A 17183-nucleotide genomic window follows, 5' to 3' on the forward strand; every position below is an offset into this window, starting at 1 on the left:
TACAATCACACCCTCTACTGGTACACTACAGTCCCTCTCTGGTGTACTATCACACCCTCTACTGGTACACTACAGTCCCTCTCTGGTGTACAACCAAACCCTCTACTGGTACACTACAGTCCCTCTCTGGTGTAGAATCACTATCCCCTACTGGTACACTACAGTCCCTCTCTGGTGTACAACCACTCTCCCCTACTGTTACTGGTACACTACAGTCCCTCTCTGGTGTACAACCACTCTCCCCTACTGGTACACTACAGTCCCTCTCTGGTGTACAATCACACCCTCTACTAGTACACTACAGTGTCTCTCTGGTGTACAATCACACCCTCTACTGGTACACTACAGTCCCTCTCTGGTGTACAATCACACCCTCTACTGGTACACTACAGTCCCTCTCTGGTGTACAATCACACCCTCTACTGTTACACTACGGTCCCTTTCCGAATGTACAATGTTTATTTAGGATCATTGGTAAAATCTGGTATTTTCATTTAATTTGGTGAGTAAAACAGCTTAAGCTCTGTAACAGAAGCAGAAAGCCACGATACCTGTATGTGAAGGAGGAAGTGAAGGTTCCGCCATTTTACAGGACAGCTGCTGAACAGTGATTTCACAGAGGGCATCCTAAAGACTATGCTGCCTCTTTGGAATGACTATTGCAGCCCTAAATGTCCAGATTGGGGAAAATTGGGTGTTGTTTGAGCAGTTTCCTGTTTTTAAGAAAAATAATGGGGTTTATGGTAAAAGGAGGCTCGGAAGGTCTTATGAGATTTTAAGGATATTGAAATATATCACCCAAATTTTTGGTCAAAATTTTTTTTTAGTTCTTTAAATATGGGGAATTTGGTGGATCTGTTGGGAGAAACCAGTCTCTTGGGGGTTGTGATGGAGAGTATGTAAATTCCAGTGGTCTGATTTTTTGAATATGCAAATTCATCTGTGGAATATATCTCTATTCCAATGTCTAGTTTCCATTATGTGTGGAACCTGAGATTCTAACTGGTTGTCATGGTGGCTGTTTTGATTTACACTTGAGTTATTCAGGTTTATGTACGGTATTTGATTAGCTGTGTAATTGCATAGCCCAGCAAGGTTGAGGCGTGTGCCAAGGCTAAAAATGACACTGAAATGTAGTTCATGACAATATTCTGTTATGTACCACTTTAAATGGCAAAAAACAAATGTTCTGTCATATGAATTCAATAAAAGTTTTGAAATGTAGAAAGGCTAAAAAATAACTGCACACATTCTCAGTTTGGTTCTGTTTGTGACATACAAAAAACTAGGGGTGCATTCAGTCAATTTCAAATCAAAATGTCAAATCAAGTCCACAACCATTACCATTAAGTACCCCACTGCCAGGCTGGTGTTCAAGACACAGGCTACTCACTACAGAGTCTATAATCAGTAAAGGAAAGGTGAGTGAATAATCCGTATGAGAGAAATGAATGGGCAAGTGAGTGAATCAGTAAGGTAGAGGTGAATGGGTGACTGAGTGAATTATCAGTATGGGAAAGGTGAATGGGTGAGTGATTAATCAGCAAGGGAGAGGTAAATGAGTGAGTGAGCGAATTATCAGTAAGGAAGAGGTGAATGAGTGAGTGAGTGAATGAATAATCAGTAAGGTAGAGGGGAATGAGTGAGTGAGTGAGTGAATTAGTAAGGTAGAGGTGAATTAGTGAGTGAGTGAATCAGTAAGGTTGAGGTGATTGAGTGATTAATCAGCAAAGAAAATGTGAATGAGTGAGTGAATAATCAGTAAGGTAGAGGTGAATGGGTGAGTGAGTGAATAATCAGTAAGGTATAGGTGAGTGGGTGAGTGAGCGATTAATCAGCAAAGGAGAGGTAAATGAGTGAGTGAGTGAATTATCAGTAAGGAAGAGGTGAATGAGTGAGTGAGTGAATAATTCGCAAGGGAGATATGAATGGGTGAAAGATTGAATAATCAGTAATGGGTTACAGCCCTTTTACTGTCTCTAGATTGTTTTGCTGTTTTTCATTGTTGTGTGCAGTATTTACACAGTGAAGTAACCATATTCTTTTATTATTACTTTAAACCCATTCCTACACCAGACCTGCATTTCTTTACATATGGCTGCATTAGGCATGCAAACATCCACACACATTGGAAGCATATGGTATATTTTAAACATATACTGACAACTAGTGGTCTTTTTGGAAATGCATAAAAGCATATTTAAAAATAAAATATGCATATATTATTGACATTGTGGATAAAATCTCTTTTTAGTGACACCTGAGTTTCAGCAAAAATCACAAATATGAATTGCTCTCAAATGTTGCTTTAGGTTCATTCATTTGATTTGTTTCATTTGGCTCAGTTCTCTGAGCAGCAGGTCAGCCACTTATATCCATCAAAAGAGTCATGCCCATAATGCAGTTTTTCTCTGCGGACAGCGAGAGCTCATCTCTCTTCCAATGGAAGGTGAGTCTGAAAACGGATTTGTGTCACGTACACTGACTGCGAGAAAGAGCGGCTACCTATAGCAAAGACAGGGAAGCTGTGCGTCAAATTGTCTTGCGATTGTTTTGCCGTTAAATTTTTATCAGTTATTGTGTGGCTGCTCATTCGCCTGCTGTTAACCACAAGCCACTGATTCAATGCCCTTTTCCGTGAAACAAAAGACCTTCTGTCCACATCCGCAAGAAAAAAAAACAAAAACATTGTCTACTTATCTGTGTACTATTGTGACAGTGCGAAATTACCTGCCCTTTGCCAACAGATCCAGAAACACACCTCCGGCCTGACTTTCCTTTTGGAGAAAGGATCGAGCTCCAGGGAATCAGAAAAGGTATAACCGCCATGATCCAAAGGATGCAGTCATGCCCTGAGGCAAACAGCGCCCCCTGCTGCTGGGGGGGAGGGTAAGCACAGGCAGCTCTCGGAGGGGGATGTGGGACGACAGGCTGGACGTGTTAATCTGGGTCAGTCATGGATCTTCCTGCCTTCCAGCTTTATCGCTAATAAAGAAAACCATTTGTTCACATTTCTGTCCTTATTAGTGTTTTCATTCAACCTTGTAGGTTGTCTGAAGGTTTCCATTTTATTTTTAATGTATTTATTCATTTTAGAGTCACACTATTAATTATTTACCTTACGTGTCTTTGATAATTGTTTCATTGTTAATTGATTGGGCAATATTGCTTATATGCAGTCATGCCAGTGAATTTAATTCATTGGCATGACTGCAGGGGGGCTGTTACTGCCCCAGACTCCGCCCACAGAGGGGAGGCCTGTCTCCAGTCCAGACTCCGCCCACAAGGTGGGGAGCGTGGCTGTTACTGCCCCAGACTCTGCCCACAGATGGGGGACCTGTCTCCAGTCCAGACTCCGCCCACGCAGGGGGAAGGCTGTCTCTGGCTCAGACTCCACCCACATGGCAGGCTGTTACTGCCCCAGGGTGCATTCCAACCACTTATTTTTTCTTCTTTCTTTGTCTCCTTTCCTAGTATGGGAATCACGTTGTGTCAATGTCGGCTCATTCCATTCGCTTATTTTATTTCCTTGCTTCCTTTCCTTGCTCCTAGCTCCACCGATCGGAGGACACGAGGAAAGGAAGCAAGGAAAGGATGCGGGGACAGAGGAATTGAGGAAATGTGTATAAGGCAATTGGAACAAGTGCATCCTTTGTTATTTCAAGCAAAAGATGCACTCGTGTTTCCTAGCTCAAGAATTCTTCAGGAACCTCCTAACTCCTTGAAGTAGCGTTTAACATGTCCTCAAAGATGGCTCACCTCTATCAATTTCCGGGTCAGGCAAGGACCTTGGCGATAAACAACAAATAAAATAAGTGATTGGAATGCACCCACGTGATTCCATAGGTATTTTTACCCATTTGGCCTTCCATACTAGGAAAGGAGGCAAGGACAGGAAGCAAGGACAGGAGGTAAAAAAATAAGTGGGTGGAACGCACCCCCAGATTCTGGGTAGGTGAAGCCTCTTGTGTACTCGAAATTCATATACTCTTACACTGTAACTTATCCTTTCCAGGGCCTTTGGCTGAGTTCTAATCTAAAGGTTCTAATATATCTACTGTAGTAAATATGGCATCCTGATTGAGCACAGGAATTTATTCCACAACAGTCTACCGAGTGATATGAAATTAATAAACTCTGCACTTTCACAACCAGTGGGTTGGACTTTCATTAGCCAGCAGATGTCACTGTGGTGCAGAAGGTTCAGCCCATAAAAGCTGTGACTTAATGGGACAGTCCACCTCCTGGGATTTTGAAACAGTCTGTGTTAGTGTATGTTCTCGTATATTCCAAACCGTCTTTGTGTGTGATGAAGGATATTTAGAGAAGTTTCTTAAGGCCAGCTGGCTTTACAGGGACTGGATATAGGGGCATTAAGTGGATTTCTGGTCTAAACCAAAAATCGAAATAATAATACATTAATAAATAAACAAATAATTGAAGTAACTCCAAAGCAGCTTACACAGTAATATTATCTATCAGTTTTTATATTGTGGCAAGACTTCTTTCCTTAAGCACAATTATCTCAAATTGCTTTGGAAATTGCCGTAGGAAAAAGGTCCAACTGAAAGTAATATTGAATTCATTTTTTTGAAGAATAAGTGGGTAATAAACACGGATACAACTTCTGGAGGTAAAACTTGATGAGGCGTATTTTCGTTCTTTAAACAGAAACATCTGAATGCGATATCTAAGACCCTAAGTAAACAATACAACAAACTCACCTCATTAAATGAAGGTGACATTAAGCTTCCAAGGCTAATACTTGATCAGCTTCAGGTGAGCCACTTCAAGGCTATGTGACGGCTTACCTCGTTGATCTGTATCGTCAGCAGTTTGTGGGTATCAGCGGAAGTACAGTACAGTCAATACACTCCGTTCTGTGAATGAGGGTTATGCAAAATCACTTCGTGTTGCTCTGTTAAATACATCTTGCCATTTTCACAAACCTTTTTGCTGTAAAAAGACTGTTAAAGTTATTGTTAAGTGGCTTAAAATAGTTGAAATAAACATAGGGTGATGTATCCACTACACATCCACCAAGAATAAAAGGCACAACTGGATCAATTTCAATGATTATATTTCTAAATGATAAAGGTCTTGTTATATAGGCTAAGGGAAAACGTATGGAGGTATATTACAGGAACATTGAGAAAACCACTAAAATATGCATGACAAAACACGAAACGGAAAAGCAGTTTAAAAAAATACAAAGTGCAATATTGTTTTAAAGTAATTTCTTTGGTCATTTAGCACATTTCTCCCTCCATTCTCCTGGGAGCGCACTTTTACACGGCCTACGCACCATTGCTCTCCTCTTATTAATTCCACAAACAACATGCAGCTTTGGTGGTTTGCTGGGACCACACACACACAGATCGGTTACATTTCATGCAGTTGTCATGTAGCTGCTCTATTCAGTTTATACAAAGTCTCAGTCACAGTCAAAACCTGAAAATATGTAGGTGGCATTATCTCTGAGTTCTAAGCCTATCATTTCTATAACTACAGCCTCCACAAGTGTTCATCCCCACCCCAAAGGCTTTATCAACTTCATCACAATTGCAGTGAATGAGTTTTGTGTGATTATATGTGCGAAATTTGTTTTGATAGCACATTATTGGGAAATTCACATCAAAGCACCAGCCATTCAATTGTTGAATGGCATACCGGAGTAGACAGCAACACGTTTGCACCTAGGTAAAAGCACTTGTTGTCTATTGTCTGGCAGGGGGTTTATGAAGAAAATGGCACAGGCTGCCTGCGTGGAAGGAGAAGAATATAGTATTTTCAGCAGAGTAATTGAAATGTTAAAGTCCCCAAATCCCCATGGCATCGCTCTGGACTATCTAGTGCTAAGGAAAACTGTCCCCCTCGATGTCTCCCTGCAGGTGTGTGTGTGTCTAATTGAGACACTTGGTGCTGACTTGAGCAAATAGCATCAAATAGCCGGGAAGAAAAGATCCGAATCTGAATAATATTGGCCATATTTGAGGGAATAACATTTGGAGAGAATGCATTATTAGCACGCTGCCGAATATGATATTTGTATTCAGCACCATCCCTAATAGACACACTCATAACACTGTCTTCTGGATTTTTTGATCAGTGGCTACAGAGTACTTCTGCACATGCTCAGACTATGCTCACAGAGTACAAAGGATATGGTCAATTGGTACAAATGGTTTTATGAATATATCAGTTTTTTCAGTTCTCTAAATTTACTTTCTGCTCTGTGCAATTGTGAAAGTGTGAAAATTTTAATGCAAAATGGATGGTCTGTGCTTAGGAATGTTTGCTGGCTAAAGATCCAGTTTGCAGCTAAACTCCCCTTTTGACTGTCAGATTGCATGTCAGGTTGGAAGGTGCCTGAATTGAAGGTTCACATCAAAGGGTAGCCAGATTGGAGAATCCAGGTGGGCGGGTGTAGAGGGGGGTAAGTGTCTTTTATTCCAGTCTGGATCCAGTCTGTGAACCTGTGCATTGAAATACAGGCTGATTACAAATAGAACAAAGTCCCTGGAGGATTACAGATTAAGAGGGATTATATTTTGTCTTTATGACTCACTGGATTTTCCCAATGAAGGAAAGTATTTAAAGTAAGGGACCTTGATATTAGTTCTACGTAATCTTGTTCTGGTTAACAAAATTATTATTTGAAAAAAAAATTAATTTGGTGGGCTGAGTGTATCCAATTCCCACCCCAATTTGGAAAGTCCACTTGTCTGCAAATGCAGCCCCATTCATGCAGCGAACCCCCCTGTCAATTTGGGAGAGTGCAGACATCCACAGTTCTCCTCTGAAGCACAAGGTGTCACCAGCTGCTGCTTTACACACCACTGACTACAGCTCACTAACAAAATTCTAATATTCTATCAAAAAATTATTTCTTAGTTGGCATATATATTAATATATTTGATTGTGCTTTGTGTTGGCCAGACTGTTGCCTCTCCTGTTGTTTAAAGAGGAGACATTTTTTAATCTCTGCAAAAAGAAATCCAAGAATATTGTCTGGTTTGTTGTATTGACCATGTTTGTATGTCCGTACTGTAGTACTGTATAGTCCGTACTATTATGACTGTTAATAGTCATAATAACAATGGCTATCCAAGGCAGGTGGTAAATTTCCATAGCAGTATTGATGGTCATTACATTGAAGTTTGCTCATTTTACAGTTTTTTTACAGGAGTTTTGATGACGAATTAATGAGACCTTGAAACCAGTAAACCTTCAGATAAAAAGCACATCCTCACAAGCTGAACGTGGGGGGGGGGGGGAGGGGGTATAAACTACAGTGGCCTGCTCAGTGACACTGCTGACCTCCCAATCGGCTGCTTTAAGGTTATCCTGCAGATCATCTGGGAAATCTATAAGATATAAGGAATTATGGGGGGGGGGGGGGGGGGGGGGGGGGGGCTGCAGAGAGTCAGCTTATGCAAAACTGGTCACAGGGCCCCTTGGCTTTATGAAAGGTATACTAGCCCCCCCGCCCCCCCCCCCCCCCCCCGCCACACACACACACACACACACACACACACACTCACTCTCCCCACTACTCTGTCTTAGTATGGCCTCTGATGCCTCATGGTGAAATGTAAGCTTTTTGTGCTGAAAGATGCTTGGAAAATGAGAATGTTTAGGAAATGAAAAGGGAAGTGGATGGCCCCCCATGCAGGTAAAGGTAAAGAGGAAAGAATCTGTCTGTATTTCGGGATCACGGCAATGTCCCAGCGACTGGTTATGACGGGAAATCTCCTTACCTGCAGTTCGTTGCCCTAATTGATGTTGACATGAGCTCCTATGACTAACCCCTGCAGAAATGTCCCGCTCCATCTGAGCTCAAGCATTCCCAGACCAGAACAGAAGAGTGGCTCTTTTTATGTGGGTTTGTCCTTTTAAAAAGTCCCCGCTTTAAAAAACGAAATATGCCCTAGTTCCAGCATTTACTCAGGCTCGAAGCTCTTAGGAAATACAACTCTGAACCAGAAGAGTAACAATAAGGAAACCGTATAGTAAAAACAATATTGTACTGACGTTTGACGGACAGAAATATGGCGGAATATACACTGTAGAGAGAAGGATGTATGTTTGAGACGTGAAAGGACAACTGCCTTTAGGTGAAGGAGAGGAAAAGTAAACGGTAAATCTGTTTTTGAACATGAACGTGAAACTCTTTGGTTGACATACAAATAGAAAAAAAAATGGGTCAGCGTCTCAGTGAAGAAATGGACACGGACAAGGAAATCGACGTAGCGGAATTGCAGGAGTGGTACAAGAAGTTTGTGGTGGAGTGCCCGAGCGGCACGCTCTTTATGCATGAATTCAAGAGCTTCTTCGGCGTGCAGGAGAACCAGGAGGCAGCAAGTTACATTGAGAACATGTTTCGCGCCTTCGACAAGAACGGGGTAAGCCTGCACGACAGATCTAGAAGCCAACTAGAGTTACAGAAACCATGCACCACATGGGATGAATATATTATTCAGCATACCAAAATATAAACATGACTGTAAAAGATATTTCATATTTAATTAAACTGCACCCTTGATTTCAAATCAATTAAAAATATTTATACAATACAACCAAACAATTCCATATGATTATATTTATCAAGAGTTTTATTGTACATCAAGTTATGCATTGTATTTTATTTAATTTTGAGCATTGGCATGTACATGTGCATGTATGCGTGAACATTATATTTCCAAAGAGTATAACTTTACTGAAAACTGTATTGTTTTTTTGTTTTTTTGCTTGGTCTCATCATACCCATTATATTATACCAGCACACATTATTTTTCATCAATAACTGAATCATTTACTCTGATACACCAAGAAAATTCTGGGTTTAGAAACTGTAATGCATGCTTTGGTTGTAGATTGTGAATATTTTAGCATGTGTTCCCCCAAACCCAGGACAATACGATAGATTTCCTGGAGTACGTGGCGGCACTGAACCTGGTGCTGAGAGGCAAACTGGAGCACAAGCTGAAATGGACGTTTAAAATGTATGACAAAGACGGCAGCGGTTGCATCGATAAAACAGAGCTGTTGGAAATAGTGGAGGTAAGACATTCAGGACTCAACTTTAAAGGGGGGATTTCACGCTAAAATCTGCCTTCAGAACTCAACTTCAAAGGGGGATTTTATGCTAAAAATCAGTTCAGATGAAAACGTATCTGTAAATGTGTAACATAGCCGAAAACCTGCTTGAGTAACCCCATTCACACCTGCAGGGCAGGTAGCCTACACCCACAGTTAAAGGCTGAACCAGTGATACGGTTCCCCTGCCTTCCAACAGCGGAAGGGTCAACAAAATAAAAATAAAATGGAAATACAGTATGTTACATAAGTTCTCCTTCAAGCCTGTGACAATAATACAGCACGGCACTGATGTCAAGGTCACCATACGTGTTTGTGTCATGAAAAGACCTGTAGTCTAGCAAGCTACATGGTGATGGACAGGTCACGAGAGAGTGATCTGAGCACACAGAGTGATTGTGCAGATAGAAGTCTGAACCGGTAAACCCAGAATCCTGCTGGTAAAATAGAAAACGCAAGCAAACAAGTACGTATTAATATTCAGATCAGCAGGGGTGAGGCCATGTATCTACTGTAGGTCACCATCCAGATTACTTTTGCAGCTAAGGAGCTACCGTTTCTGGCAATAGTAAATGGCAAATATCAATGCACAATATTGACATTGATCATATTTGCCAGTTCCCTAACCATTATCAGCAGTGTAGTAGGAAATAGTACCATTATTTACAGTGCATTATAACTGTAAGGAAACTGGGCTTGTAACAGGTTCAATTCCTAGTGGGGCATTGCTGTTATTCCCTCCATTAAACGAGGAGCAAGATACTTCACCTGAGTCGCTGCAGTAAACATGAAGCTGCATGTATGTGAACTGTATGTAACAGAAAGCGAGCTGTGTAAGAGCATTCCTTGAATGTAAATGTAGAAAAAAGGAACCCTCATTCAAATCCTTTCATTCCTGGAATTCCACATGCTCCTCCTGGAGAGGAAGAAGGAAAAAGTGGGTGGGGAAAAAGGAAAGCAGATCTCTCCGTCCCTGTCTTCTATCCTCCTGGAAGCTTTGTCTCCTGCATTCCTGCAAATGGTCCCTCTTGTAATAAAGGAAAGCCTGTGTCATATTAAAATCCTGAATGATTTGCCAGAATGTACACCCCCTGATCCAACAGCACTTACTACATGCGTAAAAGAGCCCAGTTCCCTCCTAGCGTGGGACACTAGTCTTTACCGGCCACACGCACTGCCGCTGCCTTGGCTATTGATTTGGAACAGAGCAGGCAAGTGTGTGCTCTCCTCTGAAACACATAATGTCAGCTGCCCTTTCTTATTGCCCTGCAATTTGAGCCAGCAGTTCAATTGCGCTGTGGATGCCCAATTGACCAGCAGGGGGTGCTGGTGAGCAATGACACATGGTAATCCTGGCTGACGAAAGCCCCATTTCCCTGGGGGACTCTACGGCCAGTCATGTGTTACGCTGTACACAGTCCCCGCACACACACTGTAACTTTGTCCTAACCGGATGAGCCACCCAGCAGCTCCACTCCACTTCCTTTTTAACTGACTGAAAGCAATCACTAGGCTTACTGCAGTCATCCAGATGCCTGGAGCACATTAAGCTCTGTGAATATCTCAGAACAGATTTCAGTTCTCAGCTACCACAGACTATAACTGAACTCATAGTCAATTTACTGTGGTTAAATGGTCTGGGCTGTAGTGATAGTGTCTGTGGTACCTGACAGTGGATGTTCTGTGATTGGCTGGTCTGAGTTGTATTGATGGTGTCTGTGGTACCTCACAGAGGATGCTCTGTGATTGGCTGGTCTGAGTTGTGTTGATGATGTGTGTGTTACGCAGGCCATATACCGTATGAAGAAGGCCTGTCACGGAGAGCTGGATGAGGAGTGCAACCTGATGACCCCAGATCAGGTGGTGGACCGGATATTTGAACTGGTGGACGAGAACGGAGACGGTGAGCACATCCTGCATGCACATCAATCAATCAATCATTCATTCATCAATCAATCACACATTTCATACACCTTACTGCAACACAAAGTGCTTCACAATGCATTAAAAGAACATAAAAAGAGCATGAAAGGCATTAAAAAGTATTCAAAGAAATACAACAAAAGTAAAAGAGGCAATAAAATAAATAAAATTGATAAAAATTGAATAAAAATAAAAATAAATAAGCTGTAACTTTCTGAACAAATTTTCTCCAATACATAAGCTCATTTGTTTTGCAGGATCGCAAGCTAACAGGTGAATTATGATCCAAGATGGGTTTTGGTTATTGTAACATAGTGTTTACATAATTGAAATATTTGGGTCAACATGGGAATATCATTGTATGGGGTTATTATGGTATGTATTAAGCATCAGCGACAGTATGGGAAATCAATTTCATTGCAATATCGAATTATATCAGTCTAAACATTTCCATAAGGTCCTATGTGCAAATTGAACGGGTGGAGTTTAATGTATTACCGGGCTATGAGCTGTTGGGCCCAAGTCCTTAATGATGTCATGAAGGACCTGGCCAATAAATGTCTAATCTAATTGCATATCTCCTTCCATAGTTTGAGGCAAATAAAAGTATTCTATCATGCTAAAACAGCCTAATGGAGTCTGAGCACTCCATAGAAAATCCTTGTCAGCGTTCAATACAGATAGAATATTCTGCTCTCCTCACAGGTTCATTCGTATGAATGAGCAGATAGTGAACAACAAGTTCAAGGCTCATAAAATGAAGTACAGGTCCTTTACTGGCATGATTTCCATTTCTTGTAATACTGCACAGAAATAACATAAATAAAGTTTGTTACAAGCTTGCATTGTTTATTTGTTTTTTTCCCTGTGTATCTACGCTTACAACAATATATCGGAATTAGTGTATTATTACTAGCATTCATAAAGATTAACAGTGGTCGAGAGATTGTAAGAATGGCGCATCTTCTAATTTCTCTACATTAATACACATTAAACAACGGGTAATTATTTTGCTAAACTTAATCAACTTATTAATCATACTAGTTACATATATCTCTCAAGGCTAATGAAGAAGGAAAAGCTGAGACATTAACATCAATTGTCTTATCTTAAAAATGAAACTATTTAACAGTCTCATCTCAAAGTGTCTTTTAATAAACTTTGCAATAATGAAACTAGATAATGTTCTTATGAAGTGTCTTTCATAACCTTAGGCTATAGACTAAAATAGGCTATATACTAATGTCAACCACAAGAGGAAGCCAGCTGTCTATGAAAAGTGCAGAACATTTATTACATTACATTACATTTATTTGGCAGATGCTTTTATCCAAAGCGACCTACAATGAGTGAATACCAAAGGTCAATTTGGAACAACTAGAAAACACAGGTCCGATAAGGTACAATACTCATTTTGTACAATTATTCATAGCTATGAACACACTATGAACATAGTTCACACAGTGAACATTACTCTGACCTTCGCTAAGTCAAACTAGGAGGCTTTACAAGCTACAACATCAAGATAATGATACAAGGCACGATAAGTGCTCAATGGAGGTACATGTAACTTGAGTGGCGCAGGAAGTACATGTAGCATGAAAGAGGGGAATAGTGAGAGAAAGAGAGTGGGCGGTGATAGTTATAGTTATTTCAGGTATAGTCTGAAGAGATGTGTCTTCAGACCATGGCAGAAGATGGGCAATTTGGGAGTGGTTCATAGAGGGACAGGGAGTTCGTTCCACCACTGGGGAGCTAGGGTGGAGGAGCTCCGTGGTAGAGACGAGTGAGAATTCACCTTGAAGGTTTAAAAAGCTTGCGCTGTAAAATATTCTCTAATATTGAGAAGGTGGGTGTAGACTATTGGTAATTGTTTTCCTTTATGAAGTAGGCTACAGTAGGCCATATAAAGGAGCTCATATTTCCCGTTTTGCAGAAATCGCAGACAGAATCACAGAATCTGGGTTAAGAGGTGGAATTTATACATAATCCGTAATGTCACAGAATTGTGAGATCTTCATGTAAATTTGACAAATTGCATTTGGTGCTGTTCAACATTGGGGATACCATTTGAGTACGTCTGATGTGTGTTTGTTTAGCCATGTGAGTTTGTTTACTTGTGGGTGGGACCATTGGGAGGAGTTGAGGGGGAATTGTGGTGGTACTCTGAACCACGCCCATACAATCATGAGGTTTTTTTCAATACAGATTTTATGGCTGATTTTAAACATTTGTTACTACAGTTACTGGCATTACTTTGGATAGATATTTCATGGACGTTTAGTGGATACATCCCTCTGTGATATTTAATTGTTATTTCAATTATTTTAAGCCACTTTACAGTCACTTTAAACCAATCAGAGTAGCTGTCATTTTCATATACTGTAATTTATACCCATGCAAACTGCATTTGAAAGCATGCCTTTCAAAACTGTTTTCTCATAATAATATATTTAGCAGATGCTTGGTACGGTAAATTAGGCAAACAACAAAGCAAAACATAGTTATTGTAAAACTATTTTCTTGGAAAAAAGGTCGCAACTGAATCAATTTCAACATTTGTATTTCTAAATTATGGCAGTTTTGTTATATAGGCTAAGGAAAGTGTACTGAGGCATATTACAGGAACACTGAGAAAAGCACAAAAATGTACATAACAAAACACAAACTGGAAAAAGTAGTTAAAGAAATACGAAGTGCAATATTAAAATTCAGCATATTTCTCCCTCCCTTCTCCTTGGATTGCCCTTTTAAACAACCTACGCACTGTTGCTCTCCTCTTAGGGTCAAGTCTGAGCTTCAGTGAAATCCTGAAAATATGTCAGTGGCGTTACCTCTGTGGAGTTCTCAGCCTATCATTTCTCTTACTACCACATCCACAATTATTCATCCCCACCCTAAATGCTTTTTCAACTTTATCACACGATTGCAGTGAATGAATTTTGTGTGATTTTATGTGCGAAATTAGTTTTGATAGCGCTTGATTGGGAAATTCTTATTTAAAGTGCCAGTCACTCAGTTGAATAGCTGCCTGTATTTCTTTACTGGGTTGATTTTTTATTTATTTTAAAAACACAGTTATTTTAAACCCAAATATTTAGGAAGGTCGTGGAAGGCGGAGGATATAGCATTTACCGCGTTAGTGAATAGTTTCATATTTTCAAGCCTGACGGTGTCGCTCTGGCCTATCTAGTGTTAAGCGAAACTCTCACTCGCTGTCTCTGCAGGTGTGTGTGTGTGTGTGTAATAAACTTGGTGCTGACGTCCGAGCGAATTGCATCAAAGAGATCTGAATCCAAACCAGCACAGAACCGTCCAGACCCATGGTGCAACTCACTTCCGCAGACACATTTTAGCTGCCACCACCTGCGCATGCATCCTACTAAACGAAGAGCCACCTGCGTATGCGTCCCACAAAACGTCGCTGAAAGGTTGTCCGTGAGTGAGTGAGTGAGTGAGTGACGACAATTCAGGTCATCCATGAGTGAGTGAGTGACCACAATTTGCCATGCGTAGCCCAATAAAATATTGGAAAATATTGGCCAAATTCAGGAGGAGAAAACACTCAGAGAGAATGCATTATTTGAGTGTTGCTGAATATGGTAGACACATACAATATTATGCCAAAATATTTAAGCCCACAATTTTTGTAGCATATTGCAAGATCAACTAAAATTTTTACAATCTGCACAAATGTCTGTTTCAACTTAATTTTATTTCAACAACTAGATTACGTTTAAAATAGGAACGGGGTCACAATTTTCATGGTTCTTTTTAGTGTTTTATTGACAGACTCTTACAGACAGGAGAGCACGCGGGTGACCTCTCCCTCTCATTCCTCAGGTGAGCTCTCTTTGGATGAATTCATCGACGGGGCCCGGAGGGATAAGTGGGTGATGAAGATGCTCCAGATGGATGTGAATCCAGGGGACTGGATAAATGAACAGCGACGGAAAAGCGCCAACTTCTGAAGAAGAAAGAAAGATGGAAAGAAAATCTTTGAAAGGGGGACCAGATGTGTTCTGCCACTATGCTGTAGCTTCTTCCACTCTGCTGTTACTACTCATCTCCCTCTCCCTTCTCCCGCCCGGCTGTACCTCCTCCTCTCCCTTCTTCCTCTCTGCTGTTCCTACTCCTCTCCCTTCTTGACCTGGAAGGCTATTCCACACTTTGACTACTGTGTATGCTTACAGCACCTGGTATTCCCAGGTGGTCTCCCATCCTGTGTATGTATGTGTGTGCATGCTTGTGTGTGCTCCTGTTTGTGTTTATAGTGATTTTTCTGCTAAATTCCTTTTGCACACTCTTCCCCTCTCATGCACATAGAGCTTATGACAGCATTCCTCCTTCCTAATATGTCCTGTTGGTCAGCATTTTCCAAACTATTCATTGTTAGAAGGGTGGAAGGAGGTTATGATATATGAGAAAAGCTATTTTACACCAATCAAAACAAAGACTGCCTTGTACAAACAAATATACACACAACATTCCATATTAGAACATTTAGTATTAAAATAGAACAGATTACAAAGATTCATTTGTGTACACATAAATGAACAGAATCATTAGCATTCATAATTACACTGGCAAAGGCTTCCACCGTGGAGTTTTACAAATGTGCACGTGAGTGAAATTAGTTTAAAATAACTTTTATTTAGAAATGAAAGTAAATTTGTCTTTTTGTTGATGAGTAGATTTAATTGTGAAATTTTAGACCTACTAGTAATTTGGTGCATTTTATTGTTCCTTTAGACATGTTTGGCTTAATAAGAGGTGGGTCATGTGGGTTGTGCCCTGTGGAAGCTTCAGAACCTCCAGTGTAAATATTAGGTTGTCCACTTCTATTCTACACTGGGATGTACTTGCTTTTACACCGCAGACCCTAAAATTGTTAGTTTAGTCAGAGCAGGGACAACAGCCCCAGTGTACCTAGCATGTTTACTGAACAAACTGCCATAACATGCACGTCTGTTCAATTAATAAAGCTGATCTGTTCTGTTAGCACTGCTCTTTACGCTGTGATTACTACCAGTTTCATTCTGTACATGATGATTATTACATTTTACAGGTATTAATATCAATAGCAGTAAATAAACAAATTAATGCATATTCAATGCATATTTATGGTGACATACAGAAGCACATTTATGTAAAATATTTGAAAGGTTTAATGGGTTTGTTTAATGGGTATGGGTTGTCTTTGTTTGAAGTGTTGGCCACAGTGATGTTAAACAGCACAGTAAAATGTACTGGTACATATTATAGCCAAGAATATCTGACTGTATTAACAGTGAAATCTGAAATAAAGCTCCACGTCATCTGGGAAAATCATAAAAAGCACAATACACACAGGCTGCAAATGAGCAAAGCCAGAAGACCAGAGTCCTACATGTTTTTATTATTTAACAGCCAGCCAACCCACCTGTTTTATTTGCCAGCAGGGCAGTAACAGTGCCCTTCCAATCAAAAGCTCACAGGTTGTATTGTTAGACATCAGAGAGTAAAAATGGTCATCCATCCATCCATTACCTATACTCGCTTATCCTGGGCAGGGTTGCGGGGGTGCTGGAGCCTATCCCAGCATGCATTGAGCGAGAGGCAGGAATACACCCTGGACAGATCAGCAGTCTATCGCAGGGCACACACACCATATATATACAGATGGGTAACAAATCAAAAGAAAAAGCAACATAAAATGTCTAAGTAAGGTGTTGGGCGACCATGAGCTGCCAGAACAGCTTCAAAGCACCTTGGTAGGGATTCTACAAATCTCTGGAACTCTACTGGCGGGATGGAACAGCATTACATATACAATACAATAAAAAGTTGTGTAAGTCGCTCTGGTGTAAGTCGCCTGTAACGTAGTGTACTAAGACACTTTATGTTGGTTTTTCCTGTCATTTGTCACCCATCTGTATATTTATTCAGTTGCAGTAGCCTACTCGCAACTTTCAGAAACAGACAACTTTGCTCTTGTAAAGGACACTTTGCCTACATGTCATGACAAAATCTTTTAATTCATCAATATCCGCTGTGAAATGCAGCTGCCTCCCCATTTACTTTGAGGAACAAGGCAAAACACAGGCATCCCATTCCTGGTATTTCGTGTATCTCAGATGCCCTAAATGTATTATTTTCGTTAATAGACTACACAGCGAGTC

At 40.5% G+C, this 17183-nt stretch overlaps 1 protein-coding gene across 1 annotated transcript; it reads left to right on the forward strand.

Moving 5' to 3' along the window:
* Positions 1-7722: 7722 nt before the first annotated feature.
* On the forward strand, positions 7723-15944 carry guca1b (guanylate cyclase activator 1B). Its single transcript, XM_035382957.1, has 4 exons — positions 7723-8405; positions 8914-9063; positions 10888-11002; positions 14866-15944. Exons 1-4 carry the CDS (start codon positions 8202-8204, stop codon positions 14991-14993), a joined length of 597 nt encoding a protein of 198 aa, XP_035238848.1. The 5' UTR covers positions 7723-8201; the 3' UTR covers positions 14994-15944.
* Positions 15945-17183: the final 1239 nt, after the last annotated feature.

This window comes from Anguilla anguilla, chromosome 11 (assembly GCF_013347855.1).
Source record: "Anguilla anguilla isolate fAngAng1 chromosome 11, fAngAng1.pri, whole genome shotgun sequence".
In the NCBI taxonomy this organism is placed as follows: Eukaryota; Metazoa; Chordata; class Actinopteri; order Anguilliformes; family Anguillidae; genus Anguilla; species Anguilla anguilla.